This window comes from Penaeus vannamei, chromosome 26 (genome assembly GCF_042767895.1).
Source record: "Penaeus vannamei isolate JL-2024 chromosome 26, ASM4276789v1, whole genome shotgun sequence".
NCBI classification, from domain to species: domain Eukaryota; kingdom Metazoa; phylum Arthropoda; class Malacostraca; order Decapoda; family Penaeidae; genus Penaeus; species Penaeus vannamei.
In genome coordinates, this window is record NC_091574.1 from 3,491,864 (window position 1) to 3,506,725 (window position 14,862).

Consider the following 14,862-nt stretch of genomic DNA (forward strand, 5'->3'; position numbering starts at 1 on the left):
CGCCACCTCATGGGGGAAACAAGAGCTGGGTAGGCGCTTGTGTATGTAGGTATATATATATGTGTGTGTGTATATGTATTGATAAATTGATGGATATAGATTTATAGATAGATAGATAGATCGATGGATAGATAGAAAGAGAGTTAGTTAGTTGGATAGATAGATAGATAGATGCATAGATAGATAGATAAAGAGATAGAGATAGAGAGAGAGATAAATGCTTGTACGTATGCATGCATGTATGAGAGTGTGTGTGAGTATATTTCTGTGTGTATCTCAACATCTATGTGATGCGTGTGTGCATGTTGACTCTTATAACTGTACATTTTTTTATATACACTTATATATGCATCACACACCAAGAACACGCGCCCCCACCGGCCACATCCCACTCCCCACAACTCTCTTCCGACAACGACTCACAACTCACACATAGATGTCTCCGTGGCGGCGTCTGAGGTCCAGGAGATGCCCCTCGAGAGACTTCCTGGAGAGAGGGATCGAGCCGAGAAGAGGAAGCCCCCAGCGCCCTGTGGAGGGGGAGGAGGAAGCATGAGGAGGAAAAGCATCTGGGTTTCAGGAGCGTGGGAGTAAGACCCTGTTCAGACGAGCGACTTTAGTGGCGCGACTGCTAGAAGCCCGACTGTCAGGTCAATGGAAGTGAATAGGAGCGCACACACTAGTGGATTGTGGCTGGCCTGTGGCGCGACTAAGAGATTTTCCTCACAGTCGCCCGACTGCTCAGCCACTCGAGGTACATGTGTTGCTATGCAGCCGCACACACACGGCGACAGCCACTACATTTTCATGGTGATGGGGCGCCTCGTTGGCTGGAGGGGATGGGATTCGACTAACGAGAGATCATCACGTGGAGTGGAGGCAGACAGGTAGGCGACAGTAGCTTCTGCTTCCCCCAGCCTGTCATCCTGATCCGATGGACATTCTCATGTCGTTAAAGAAATTGGTGTTCATGTTCTCGTAAATTTGGATACAATGTGAAGAACATTCCATGGGTAAGTCTGTCATTTAAGATAGGATGTATGATCAGCGACCGATGAGAGATAAGAAAAAAATACAATAGTGGGCGAGAGACGAGTCGGGCCACTGTAAACGCCGTGTGTGGACATTCAATCAGAAGTCGCGCTTCTAGCAGTCGGGCCACTAAAATCGCTCGTCTGAACAGGGCCTAAGCGTCTGAATTTCAGGTGAGAGGAAGATGTTAAATACGGGTTGATTATGTGAGTTCGTGTGTGTGTGTGTTGATTTATTCATGTTTCTCTCTGTTTGTCTATTTGTGTATCTATCCATCTGCTTGTCTGTCTGCCTGTCAATACATTTATCTCTTTCTCTGTCTATCCATCAGCCGTTCTATCTATTAATGTATGTCTGTATATATATATATATATATATATATATATATATATATATATATATATGTATATATATACACAAAAAATATATGCATATGTGTGTATATTCATACTCAAGTATGCATGCTAATAAGTACCATATACTCAGACACTCGCAGTGGGTGCTGATAACGCACATCATCACGTCAAACAAAATCACTTTCCATTTCCCATTTGCTAACAAACCGCTCACTCACCCGGAGGCAGCCCACGGGGTTTCTGCAGGAGCGCCAGGCATAGCAGAACCACAGACAAGAGACCCAGCAGGAATTCTGTAATCATGCTGCAAAAAAATGATAACAATAATATTACTGTAACCACGCTGCAAAAAATGATAATAATGACAATAATATTACTGTAACCATGCTGCAAAAAATTATTATAATGATAATAATATTACTGTAACCACGCTGCAAAAATGATGATTATAATGATAATATTAATGTAACCATGCTGCAAAAATGATGATGATAATAATGATATTACTGTAACCATGCTACAAAAAATGATTATAATGATAATAATATTATTGTAACCACGCTGCAAAAAATGATTATAATGATAATAATATTATTGTAACCACGCTGCAAAAAATGATAATAATATTACTGTAACCACGCTGCAAAAATGATAATAATGATAATAATATTACTGTAACCACGCTGCAAAAAATTATGATGATAATAATAATATTACTGTAACCCTGCTGCAAAAAATGATGATGATAATAATGATATTACTGTAACCCTGCTGCAAAAAATGATGATAATAATAATGATATTACTGTAACCACGCTGCAAAAATGATGATGATAATAATAATAATACTGTAACCATGCTGCAAAAAATGATAATAATAATAATAATATTACTGTAACCACACTGCAAAAAATGATAATAATAATGATGATATTACTGTAACCATGCTGGAAAAAATGATAATAATAATAATATTATTGTAACCACGCTGCAAAAATGATTATAATGATAATATTACTGTAACCATGCCGCAAAAAACAGTAATAATTCTGGAATCACGCCGCAAAAAATATCATAATTTTGTAACCATGCTGCAAATAAAGATGATAATAATAATAACACTGTAACCATACTGCAAAGATGATAATAATATTGCAACATGCTGCAAATAAAGATAATGATAACAATAATAATAATAATAACAATAATAACAATAATAATAATTGTGATAATAATAATAATAGTAATAATGATAATAATAATAATAATAATAATAATAATAATGATAATAATAATAATAATACTGTAACCATGTTGCCAAAACAATAATAATTATGTTCCCATACTTCATAAAAAAAAAAAAAACAGAGAGGGATGTTACCAAAAAACAGTGATGTTACGAGAGCACAATACACAGGAAAAGTCACTACGGTTTGGTGGTTGTTCATCATCAACGAAAGGCTTAGAGCGCCATTCGGTGATGCAGCAGAGTTGGAGTCTGCTGGTTCTGCTCCCGGGGTTTCGCTCGCGTAAATCAGCGGGGGATTTGGCAAGAGCAGGCAGTATCTCGGATTGACTTTTTTTCCTTTATTATTGTTATTATTATTATTTTTTTTTTGGGGGGGTGAGGGGGTACATAGCAAATGACTTTTTTTTTTTTTTTTTTTTTTTGGGGGGGGGTACATAGGACATGCAGACTCTTTTTGAAGTGTTTATAAACACACATACATACCCCCGCAAACACACACACACACAAACACGCGTAAACAAACACGCACAAACACACACATACACACATATATGAATATACATATGTTTATATATATATATATATATATATATATATATATATATATATATATATATATATATATATATACACGTATCTAAACACAATTCACACAATTCGATTGATTATCAAAGTAAGACAATGACCTAAGAATATATATAAACGCAAAAGGAAAAAAATCCTTCTGAAATATATCTGAATTTAATTGCTATATGTGATGTTCACTGACACCAAATAGCAACGGAATGCCAATGATATTACGAACAGTAACCCTAATAATTTATCATAAAATGCCTATTTTAATTTATTCATTTATTCTTTCGTAAAGAAAATCGCACCCATCTCTATGTAGAATAATTATCTAATTATTTAAGCATTTACCATGATTAGTTCACAATATATATATATATATATATATATATATATATATATATATATATATATGTATATATATATGTATATATATATATATATATATATATTATTTTTATTTTTTTTTATTTTTTTTTTATTTTTTTTTTTTTTTTAGTTCCTTCCCGCGATCTGACTGACCTTATGGTCAAGAAAACTATTCCACTTATAACCACTCCACAATACAAATTATTCAGCTTTGTATTACCGAGGATGACGTAATATTTGATTTACTAAACATTTCCTGAATGTATAATGTATTGGATAACTATAACTACTTTATAATATTTGGTTATCAGTGGGAATAACTGTGAAGGATCACTTACTATAAAAAAAATTAACATGAGTTCATATTTTTTTTTTATAGTTTCAGAGCTATTATTATCCGTCTGCTATACAATTTTCAAAATGTCTTTGTCCTTTTATCTTCCCTTCGTCCATTCCTATTATTCTATCCACACCGCCTTCGAAAACTCTCAAGAGAAACCTAAAAAAACGAAGAAAAAAAATTTACCTTCTCTGAGAGAGAACTTCAGCATTACAAGAAAAAATATATTGGATAACTATAACTACTTTATAATATTTTGGTATCAGCTTTAGTTATGAGGAGGAGCACTTACTATAAAAAATAATCTACAAGAATTTTTATTTTTTTCTATAGTATTAGAGCTGTTATTATCCGTCTGATGTATGGTTTTCAAAATGTCTTTACCCTTTTATCATCCCTCCGTCCATTCCTATTATTCTATCCACACCGCCTTCGAAAACTCTCAATAGAAACCTAAAAAAAAAAAAAAAAAAAAAAAAAAAAAAACAAAAAAAAAAAATTACCTTCTTTGAGAGAGAACTTCAGCATTACAAGAAAAAATATATTGGATAACTATAACTACTTTATTAGTATTTTGGTATCAGCGGTAATAGCTTTAGTGATGAGGAGGAGCACTTACTATAAAAAAAATCTACAAGATTTTTTTTTCTATAGTATTAGAGCTGTTATTATCCGTCTGATGTATGGTTTTCAAAATATCTTGATTCTTTTATCATCCCTTCGTCCATTCCTATCATTCTATCCACACCGCCTTCGAAAACTCTCAAAAGAGCACCAACTATGAAAAAATGAACAAGATTTTTTTATTTTTTCTATAGTATTAGAGATGTTATTATCCGTCCGATGTATGATTTTCAAAAAGAAAAAAAAATTATCATCCATTCGTCCATTCCTATCATTCTATCCACACCGCCTTCGAAAACTCTCAAAAGAAACCTAAAAAAACGAAGAAAAAAACTTTACCTTCTTTGAGAGAGAACTTCAGCGTCACCAGAAAAATATATTGGATAACTATAACTACTTTATAGTATTTTGGTATCAGCGGTAATAGCTTTAGTGATGAGGAGGAGCACTTACTATAAAAGAAATCTACGAGAATTTTTATTTTTTCTATAGTATGAGAGCTGTTATTATCCGTCTGATGTATGGTTTTCAAAATATCTTGACTCTTTTATCATCCCTTCGTCCATTTGTATCATTCTATCCACACCGCCTTCGAAAACTCTCAAAAGAAGCCCAAGAAACCGAAGAAAAAAACTCGAAAACTCTCAAAAGAAACCTAAAAAAACGAAGAAAAAAAACTTTACCTTCTTCGAGAGAGAGAACTTCAGCAGAATATATTGGATAACTATAACTACTTTATAGTATTTTGGTATCAGCGGTAATAGCTTTAGTTATGAAGGAGCACTTACTGTAAAAAAATCTACAATTTTTTTTATTTTTTTCTATAGTATTAGAGCTGTTATTATCCGTCTGATGTATGGTTTTCAAAATATCTTGATTCTTTTATCATCCCTTCGTCCATTTGTATCATTCAATCCACACCGCCTTCGAAAACTCTCAAAAGAGCACCTACTATAAAAAAAAATTATCAAGTTTTTTTTTCTATAGTATTAGAGTTGTCATTATCCGTCCGATGTATGATTTCAAAAAGAAAAAAAACTTTTATTATCATCCCTTCGTCCATTTGTATCATTCTATCCACACCGCCTTCGAAAACTCTCAAACGAGCACCTACTATAAAAAAAAAATATCAAGATTTTTTTTTCTATAGTATTAGAGTTATCATTATCCGTCTGCTATACAATTTTCAAAATGTCTTTGTCCTTTTAACATCCCTTCGTCCATTTGTATCATTCTATCCACACCGCCTTCGAAAACTATCAAAAGAGTACCTACTATAAAAAATTAACAATTTTTTTTATTTTTTCTATAGTATTAGAGTTATCATTATCCGTCTGCTATACAATTTTCAAAATGTCTTTGTCCTTTTATCATCCCTTCGTCCATTCCTATTATTCTGTCCACACCGCCTTCGAAAACTCTCAAAAGAGCACCTACTATAAAAAAAAATAACTAGAATTTTTATTTTTTCTTTAGTATTAAAGATGTTATTATCCGTCCGATGTATGATTAAAAAAAAAAAAAAAAAACATTTATCATACATTCGTCCATTCCTATCATTCTATCCACACCGCCTTCGAAAACTCTGAAAAGAAACCTAAGAAACCGAAGAAAAAAACTCGAAAACCCTCAAAAGAAACCTAAAAAAGACGGAAGAAAAAAAACTTTACCTTCTTCTTCGAGAGAACTTCAGCGTCACCAGATAACTCGAGTCCCCGCACCTGCTGTCCGTGCCTTTCAGCGTCCAAGACTGGCACTCACACTGGCACTTTCCCCTGACTCTCGTGTGAAGGGAGATAGACGCGAGAGTCACGTCATGAGTTACATCATGTTAAATCAACTTTCATGTCTATTCGTTCGAGTTGCATTACGTGGGTAGACGGGCGGGGGGGGGGGGGGAGGAAATAAAAGGCAAAGTGTAATAGATATTTTGTTATCCCTCATAACTTTTGAATGGCATTTAGAAAGGCGTTATGTTGTGTTCTTACAACTCGTGTTTACTCTGCAGAATAAAAAGATGATTAAGATGTAACTGTTAAAGTGATATTCATTTCTATTCCTATCAACGCCATATCATTTCCTTCCGTTGTTTGACAGTTCCCTGAAGGAGGGAGGGAGAGAGAGAGAGAGAGAGAGAGAGAGAGAGAGAGAGAGAGAGAGAGAGAGAGAGAGAGAGAGAGAGAGAGAGAGAGAGAAAGAGAAAGAGAGAGAGAGAGGAGATAAAGAGAGAGATAAAGATATATAGATAGATAAAGAGAGGCGGGGAGGGAAAGAGAGAAAGTTATTTATAGATAGAGAGAGAGATGAATAGTGTGTGGAATTCATGTTGAACAAATTGCAACAGGAACAACGAAGGGAAGGGCAAGAAAACACATGAATATGCCGAAGGCCTTTTCACTATTGCTTCGTCAGGGCATATGCTACATGAGGTACATAGAGGAGTATATATACAATTGCTGGGTGATCAGGTCACGTCGGTAATCAGGTGAGCGACGACCTTGGCTAGTTCATGGCTCCCCGTAGCGGTGTTGATGTTGTTAGTTGTATGGATGAACGCCGCTTCTACCATCTTCCTTTGTCGTGGGGCCAGGCCTTGCTTTATGATGGAGGCCTGGGACCACTTCGGGAGGTGACCATCGGTGTCTGCGTGAACAACGAAGGCGCTTCTCCTGTCATGGCGTCGGAGAGCGCTGCGGTGTTGGCTGATTCGTTGTTCGTGCAGTCCTCGTGCTGTCTCGCCTATGTATACCTTATCACAGCCCCCACAAGGTATGCTGTACACCTGGCTGAGGGGTCTGTTGTGGTTTGACCTCTTCTCTCTCACGATGTCTCCGATCTTCTTGCTTGAAGACGTAGCTATCTTGAGAGTATGGCCCACCAGAGCCTGCAGGTGCTCAGTCAATTCCGAGTGGGGGATGATTATCCTCTGAGTTCTACTTTGTGTGTCCTCACCTCTCGGCCTGCTCATGATCTTCTCGGCCTTGCGTCGGAGGTGGGTGAGCATGGAGCGGGGATAGTGGAGGTGTTGGAAAGTGTTGCAGACGTGTTTCATCTCATCCTCCAAGAACTCAGGGCTGCATATTCTGAGGGCTCGGGGGAAGAAACCAATGACCACGCCTTCTTTGGTTCTCTTACTATGGACAGAAAAATAGTGAATGAAATCATCTTTATTTGTGGGTTTTCTGTATACTGGAAATACCGGTCCATTAGGTCTCCTGTGGATCATGGTGTCCAGGAAAGAGAGTTGTTCATCCCTCTCTTCTTCTGTGGTGAATTGGATGGAGGGGTGCACTGCATTGAGTCTGTGGAGGAGATCAGGCAGGTTCGTCCTGGTTGGTACTACAGCGAGGATATCGTCCACGTAGCGGAGCCAGACCACGTTCCTTCCCACGATGTTACGTTAATGGTCGGCCTCGAGGGTTTCCATGAACAGCAGGGCAAGGACTGCTGAAAGTGGTGAACCCATCGCAAGTCTCTGGATCTGTTCGTACTCGCGTCCTCTGAATTCGAACGGGCCAAATTCCACGCAGAGACGGATGAGTTCGATGTAGTCATCTATCTGTAGTGGTAGTTCGTTCTGGTCCATTCTTCTCAATGCTCGTTGTGCAGCTTTGATGGCCCCGTCGATTGGCACGTTCGTAAACAGCGACTTGACATCGAAGCTGACGAGCTTTTTGCACTTCATGCCGACACCTTGCAGTTTGGCCATCATATCCGAGGTGTTCGATAGATGGCAACCGCTGATGGAGTTTAGGGCGGCTGACAGAGGAGCTGCGAGTTTCTTAGTCAGGCGGTGTGGAACACTTCCGGTCCCGCTGGTGATGGGTCTCACACGGTTACCTTCCTTGTGGGTCTTGATGCTCCCACGGATCGTTGGTACGCGTGGCGTCTCCTCGAGCAGGTGGAGCATGGACTTTCCCTTCTCAGTACCTGCGAGCTACAGAGAGGCAGCCTAAAACATACTGCATGGATTAGACCTCTGTCCCTCAGTTGGACTTCTCTCACCACAGTGAACCTTTGCTGCCAGACGCGACTCTGTCTGCACACTGCCGCTGATCGGCCTCGTTACTAAGATAGATAGAGAGAGGAACAGCGTATGTGTGTGTGTGTGTGTGAAAGAGAAAGACAGGGGAAAGAGAGAATCAAACAGAAGAAAATGTTCTTTGGAGTTAGTGAATATTGAGACTTACTAACGGACCTCCTTAAGATATGTTCGAGTCGTTTCTATGATCTATAGAACGTTCTATTCTGCTTATATATATATATATATATATATATATATATATATATATATATATATATATATATATATATATATATATATATATATATTAGTGTTGTGTACTTTTAATATAATCTATATTTTCTATTGTTCCCTGTTATATTTGTATATATACATACATACATATATGTACATATACATACATACATATATGTATGTATATATACATACATGTGTATATATGCATGCATATGTATGTTCTCACACACACACACATATATATATATATACATATATATGTGTGTGCCTGTGTGTGTGTTTTCAAATAAAATGCTTATGTTTTGTGTTACAACTCGCGTCATACATTGTAGTGGTAAATGGATAAGACAAGGATTTATGTTGAATAAAACTAGGTTTTATCTTATATTTGTTTTTTTTTTAGAAAGATACAGCTCGTATCCATATGACTGCACTGTACAACATATACTGTACAGTATGTGGTATGCATATAAAATAAATATGAACAATAACAATGTATACTGATCATAATACTGATTCGTCTGAGACCTTTACAGCAGTATTATGAATACTAGGAGTGTACAGTCATCATTCTTAGGAGTATCTCTATAATATACAAAGTTACGATACAGATTTATGTCCAGGTGTATAAGAAGCGTAAAATAAATACACTTTTCTGTAGTCGCTAAAACTCAAAAAAATATTCACCGTGCAGTCCACCCGCATGAGATACACCCCGTTTTAAGAGTTTCGAGTTCTGGAAAGTGTATTTCGCACGTGTCTGGAAAGTACTTGATGATCAGCAGAATTTCTGTCTTGTGTCTTTGATCTTTCTTGCATGCAAACATCAACTACGATATCTAAGTCATTATTAATTTAGAATCTTCGATTTTCTCCCCTCTTGCATAAATAAAGCATATTCTTATATCTAATACACCATTCTTTACATATTTTTTCTTTAATTCTTTAACCAATAACAACGTGCTTATGCTTTTTTCTCACTCATTACTCACGACGTCTATCACATGAATACGAAAGTTACGAATGAGGGAAAAGAGAGAGAGAAGAGTAGTTGTTCACTCAGATAAAGATGACACAAAAGCTTACCGAAATTCGCAACTGTTGAGCCACACAGTAGACAAATAAGTTTACTGAAACGTGCAGCTTTGGTCTCATCTTGAATACACATAAATCAACTGTGAATACTCCTTTTTAGATCTACGATTTTGCAGATATGAACTGTGCTTACATCTACTCTTTCTAATACTTCGTGAACTCCGTACATCTTTTGTTATTCTTCAATAATGACTGCACACTCCTTACACATACAACCCTTTTGGTTACACACAATTCCCTTGGTATACTGTCTTTCTCGAGTATTTCGTGCAACATGCTCAGTATAACATGAAAGGCCACCATAAACGTGACAATGAAGTGATTACATCTACCTAATAATATAGGTATTACTAAAGGAGTAATTATGAGTGATCATTCTAATTCTTTTGAACCAGAATGCAATAAGAAAGACCACTACAACATATATAGATATCTCACAGTGGGTACAACTACGTAAGGTAAAACATCTATCAAATAACAATTTCATAAGATTTTATGTATAGAATGCCCCAAGAGAGTATTATAATAGATCAGAAACCGTTTCTGATAGCGAATACCTAATAGAACATGAAAAATATGAATAGAGGAAATTACTTACAAAAAGGAAAACAGCCACAGTTAGAAATGAAAATTTACTTTGGCTGTTTTCATTTTCATTCTTGTGCACACGTTACTGCGTTTGTGCTTGCGTTCAAAAGTACTTATGCATCTAATTATAACTACGAATTTCGTTGATATCAAAACAATAGATTTTATAACATAGCAAACCAATTGTTCTTGTGGCCAGACAAATGGCTTCCCTGAATCCTCTTAAAACGCTCCTAAGAAATATTGGACGGCATTAGGGACGTCCGACTAGTCTTCAAACCCGATAGACAAGATAGACAGAGTTCTTGGACATCCAGGACGGTGGGACAAGATGTTAGCAAGCAACTTGGAGGTTATAAAGTGCGTGCGCGTGTGTATCTACACATACACATACACATACACGCACACGCACACACACACACACACACACACACACACACACACACACACACACACACACATATATATACCACACATATATACATACCATCTCTTCACCTGAACTTTTCACAAACATTATGAATAAACCCTATGCTTTTATGCTTGACTTATTCAACATACACAGATACAGCACACAACTACAGCTACATGTGGATACAAGGACACAAAAAATAAACGAATAGAGAATCAAAGAATCACAGCCATGACGGACTTCTTGGGGACTTCCCCGTCATTTACTTGAGCAGAGTCATCACAGGTAGGATAAAAACAAGGATCTGGGGGCCGTGGACGGATGGGTTGTGACTAGTAAAGCGGAAGACCGTTCGAATGGTGTCCGTGGGTCGCCAGGGGTCGCTGCCGTCGTCGTAGTACATGGGACACTGGTCGTCTGTTGGGAAAGAAAACGGGGGTTGAGTTGTGAGAGAAAACGGGTTTATCGGGTGGGTAACGATGGTAAGTTGGAGTAAGGGAGACTGATCACGTATATTCGTAGGGAAAAAAAAACGAGGAATTAGGAAAAATATAAACCCAACAGAAATGAAACAACATACAATAACTAAAAACAAACACGATCATATACACAGCCACCCATCGACACCTTTAATCCTTATTCACAAAATCTCTTCCCCTCTCTTACACAATCGCTCTTCGAAGGTGAGGTTGAGGGCCACCGCCGCGCTTTCCTCGTAGGTCGACGAGAGAAAAGTCTGGTTGAGGCCACACGCGGCGCCGACCGACTGGGACAAGCGCAGTTTCGTCTCTCCGATGCGCAGGTAGACCTTCGAAGGGGAAAGGAGGTTTGTGTTAAGTCTTCGAAATGGTGTGTTTGGTATTTTTTTGTTTCTGTTTTCTTGCGTTCCGTTTGGTGGATAGTTTTTTTTTTTAAAGATTGTTTTGTGGTTGTTATTGTGAAAGGCTTGGTATTTAACTCATGTAAGGTTCTTTGTTTGTTGCAAACGGGGGCATACACAGATAGAGAAACACAAACACACACACACACACACAAGCATACACACACACACACACACACACACACACACACACACACACACACATACACACACGTACACACACACATCTACATGTAGGGTGAGACAAAGAAATCAATATTCCTTCCATCTAATCTCTCTCTCTCTCTCTCTCTCTCTCTCTCTCTCTCTCTCTCTCTCTCTCTCTCTATATATATATATATATATATATATATATATATATATATATATATATATATATATATAAATCAGTCCCTACAAATCGACTTTGACCTTTGACCTCGGACGACTTACCCAGCACCTGAACCTCGAAGCGGAATCGGAGGGGTCATAGGTCACCAGATAAGACAGTAAGTTCTCCTTCCAGTATCCCACGCACTGGAGTCTGTAGTCACTCACACCTGGAAGGAAATGTTGGATGAGGAATATTTAAAGGTTTGATAAATCTATGGGGAAGGTGAGGGAGAGGGAGAGAGGGAGGGATAGAGGTAAGGAGAGGGAGGGATGGGAAAAAGGGGTGAAGGGAGAGGGAGGGAGAGAGGCAAGGAGAGGGAGGAGGGAGGGATGTAAGGAGGGATGGGGAAAAGGGGTGAAGGGAGAGGGAGGGAGAGATACACACATACACATCAAGCCAAATCCACCCGTCATCTCCCCATCCTGCCTCACCCCCTTTTTCTACCCCCCATCCCTACCCCCACCCCGTTAAAAACACACCACACTCCCCAGACAAAAAAAAAAAAAAAAGAAAAAAAAAAAGAAAAAAGAAAAAAAAAAACACACACACACACACACCAAAGCCCAAACTCACTATTAAAATCCACAGGATGACCGTCCTTATTGAGGGTGATGCAGCGATCCGTGTCGATGACGATCCACTTCCTCTCCTCGTCGCAAACGGCCATCTCGGTGATCCTCCTGTGGCAGCGGTAGGTGTCCAGGGGGGAGGAGGTGACCCCCCCGAGGATCCGCGGCTCCAGGGGGGAGGGACCCCGCTGCCCGAAGGAGAAGCGGCCGCTGAAGGGGCACGGGATCGGGTCGGGGGCGTCCGCTGGTGGGTAGGAGGGGTGGGAGGGGTAGGAGGGACAGGAGGGGTAGGAGGGTGGATAGGGGGTGGGTGGGAGAGGTAGGGAGAGGAGGGGTGGATAGGAGAGGTTGGATGGAGTGGGTAGGAGGGGGGTAGGGGGAGGAGCGGTGGGTAGGAGAGTTGGGAGGAGTGGGTAGGGGATGGGTAGAGAGGTAGGGGGAGGAGGAGTGGGTAGGAGAGATTGGAGGGAGTGGGTAGGGTGTGGGTGGGAGAGGTAGAGGGAGGAGGGTGGGTAGGAGAGGTAGGGGGAGGAGGGAGTGAGAGAGAGGTAGGGGGAGGAGGGATGGCAGTAGGAGAGGTGGAGGGAGGAGGTGGGTAGGAGTAGAGGTTAGGAAGAGTGGGTAGGGGTGTGGAAGCATAGGTAGGGGAGGGAGGGTGGGGGTATGGAGAGATTGGAGGGGAGTGGGTAGGGCGTTTGTTGGGAGAGGTAGGGGAGGAGGAGGTGGGTAGGAGAGGCTTGGAGGGAGTGGGTAGGGGGTGGGGTAGGAGAGGTAAGAGGGAGTGGAGGGGGTGGGTAGGAGAGGTAGGGGGAAGAGGGGTGGGTAGGAGAGGTAGAGGGAGGAGGGGTGGGTAGGAGAGGTTGGAGGAGTGGGTGGGGGTAAGTTGGGTGGGGTTGGAGGGAGGGGGGAGCAAGGGCGGGTGGGTAACAGAAATGGTTGGAGAATAGGGGGAGGAAGGGAGAGAAGCCTTATTAATATCATTATTGTTATTGTTACTGTTATCATTATTATTTTGATACTACTACTACTAGTACTATCACCACTGCTGCTGCTACTACTGCTGTTATTATCATTGTTGTCTTCATTATTGTCATTATTATCACATCATTATTTTATTATTATCATTACTATTAATATTATTTATATTATCATTAATATCATTATCATAACTACTACTACCACTACTACTACTACTTCTACAACTATTATCATCATCGTCGTCCTTAACAGCGATAATCTTCATAACAATTCACAATCAAATCATCACGACACTTACAGATCAACGTGTCGTACTTCCACTCCCGCCCACTCCTGAAATTTGCATAGTCGCACACTTGGAAATCCGAATAGATCAGCGCCCAGCTCCTCCTGTACCGGATGATGTTGTGGTGGCGCGGGACGAACTCCCAGCACACGTACTCCGTTTGGCTGCGAAGTCCAAAGGGGCGAGGGAGTGAGTGTTATGGAGTTCGGGTCTATGAGGAATGTGTGGAGGGGAGTTTATCATGAGGTCTGGGAAAGAGAGAGAGAAGGGAGGGGGAGGGAGAGAGAGAGCGAGAATTGAGAGTGAGGAGAGAGAGAAGTGAGGAGAGGAGAGGTAGAGAAGGGAGGGGGAGGAGAGAGAGAAGGGAGTGGAAGCCGGAGAGAGAGAGAGGAAGGGAGTGGGAGGGAGAGAGAGAGGGAGGGAGTGGGAGGGAGAGAGAGAAGGGAGGGGGAGGGAGAGAGGAGAAGGGAGGGGGAGGGAGAGAGAGAGAAGGGAGGGGGAGGGAGAGAGAGAAGGGAGGGGGAGGGAGAGAGAAGGGAGGAGGGAGGGAGAGAGAGAAGGAGGGGAGGGAAAGAGAGAAGGGAGGGGGAGGGAGAGAGAGAAGGGAGGGGTGTAGAGAGAGAGAGAGAGAGAGAGAGAGAGAGAGAGAGAGAGAGAGAGAGAAGAGAGAGAGAGAGAGAGAGAGAGAGAGAGAGAGAGAGAGAGAGAGAGAGAGAGAAAGAGAAAGAGAGAGAGAGAGAGAGAGAGAGAGAGAGAGAGAGAGAGAGAGAGAGAGAGAGAGAGAGAGAGAGAGAGAGAGAGAGAGAGAGAGAGAGAGAGAGAGAGAGGGGGAGGGAGAGGGAGAGGGAGAAGGGAGAGAGAGTAGGGAAGAAGGAGAGGCA

General features: G+C 40.3%; 1 protein-coding gene across 1 annotated transcript in view; it reads right to left on the reverse strand.

Moving 5' to 3' along the window:
• Positions 1-11,017: 11,017 nt before the first annotated feature.
• Positions 11,018-14,862, reverse strand: part of LOC113823337 (uncharacterized) — a 42,210-nt gene continuing 38,365 nt past the window's right edge. The window contains exons 7-11 of the mRNA XM_070139921.1: positions 13,994-14,145; positions 12,722-12,961; positions 12,208-12,314; positions 11,562-11,703; positions 11,018-11,312 (exon numbers count right to left, since the gene is read on the reverse strand). Coding sequence (XP_069996022.1) covers positions 11,158-11,312; positions 11,562-11,703; positions 12,208-12,314; positions 12,722-12,961; positions 13,994-14,145 — 796 coding nt within the window. The 3' untranslated portion in view covers positions 11,018-11,157. The remainder of the gene's footprint in view (positions 11,313-11,561; positions 11,704-12,207; positions 12,315-12,721; positions 12,962-13,993; positions 14,146-14,862) is intronic.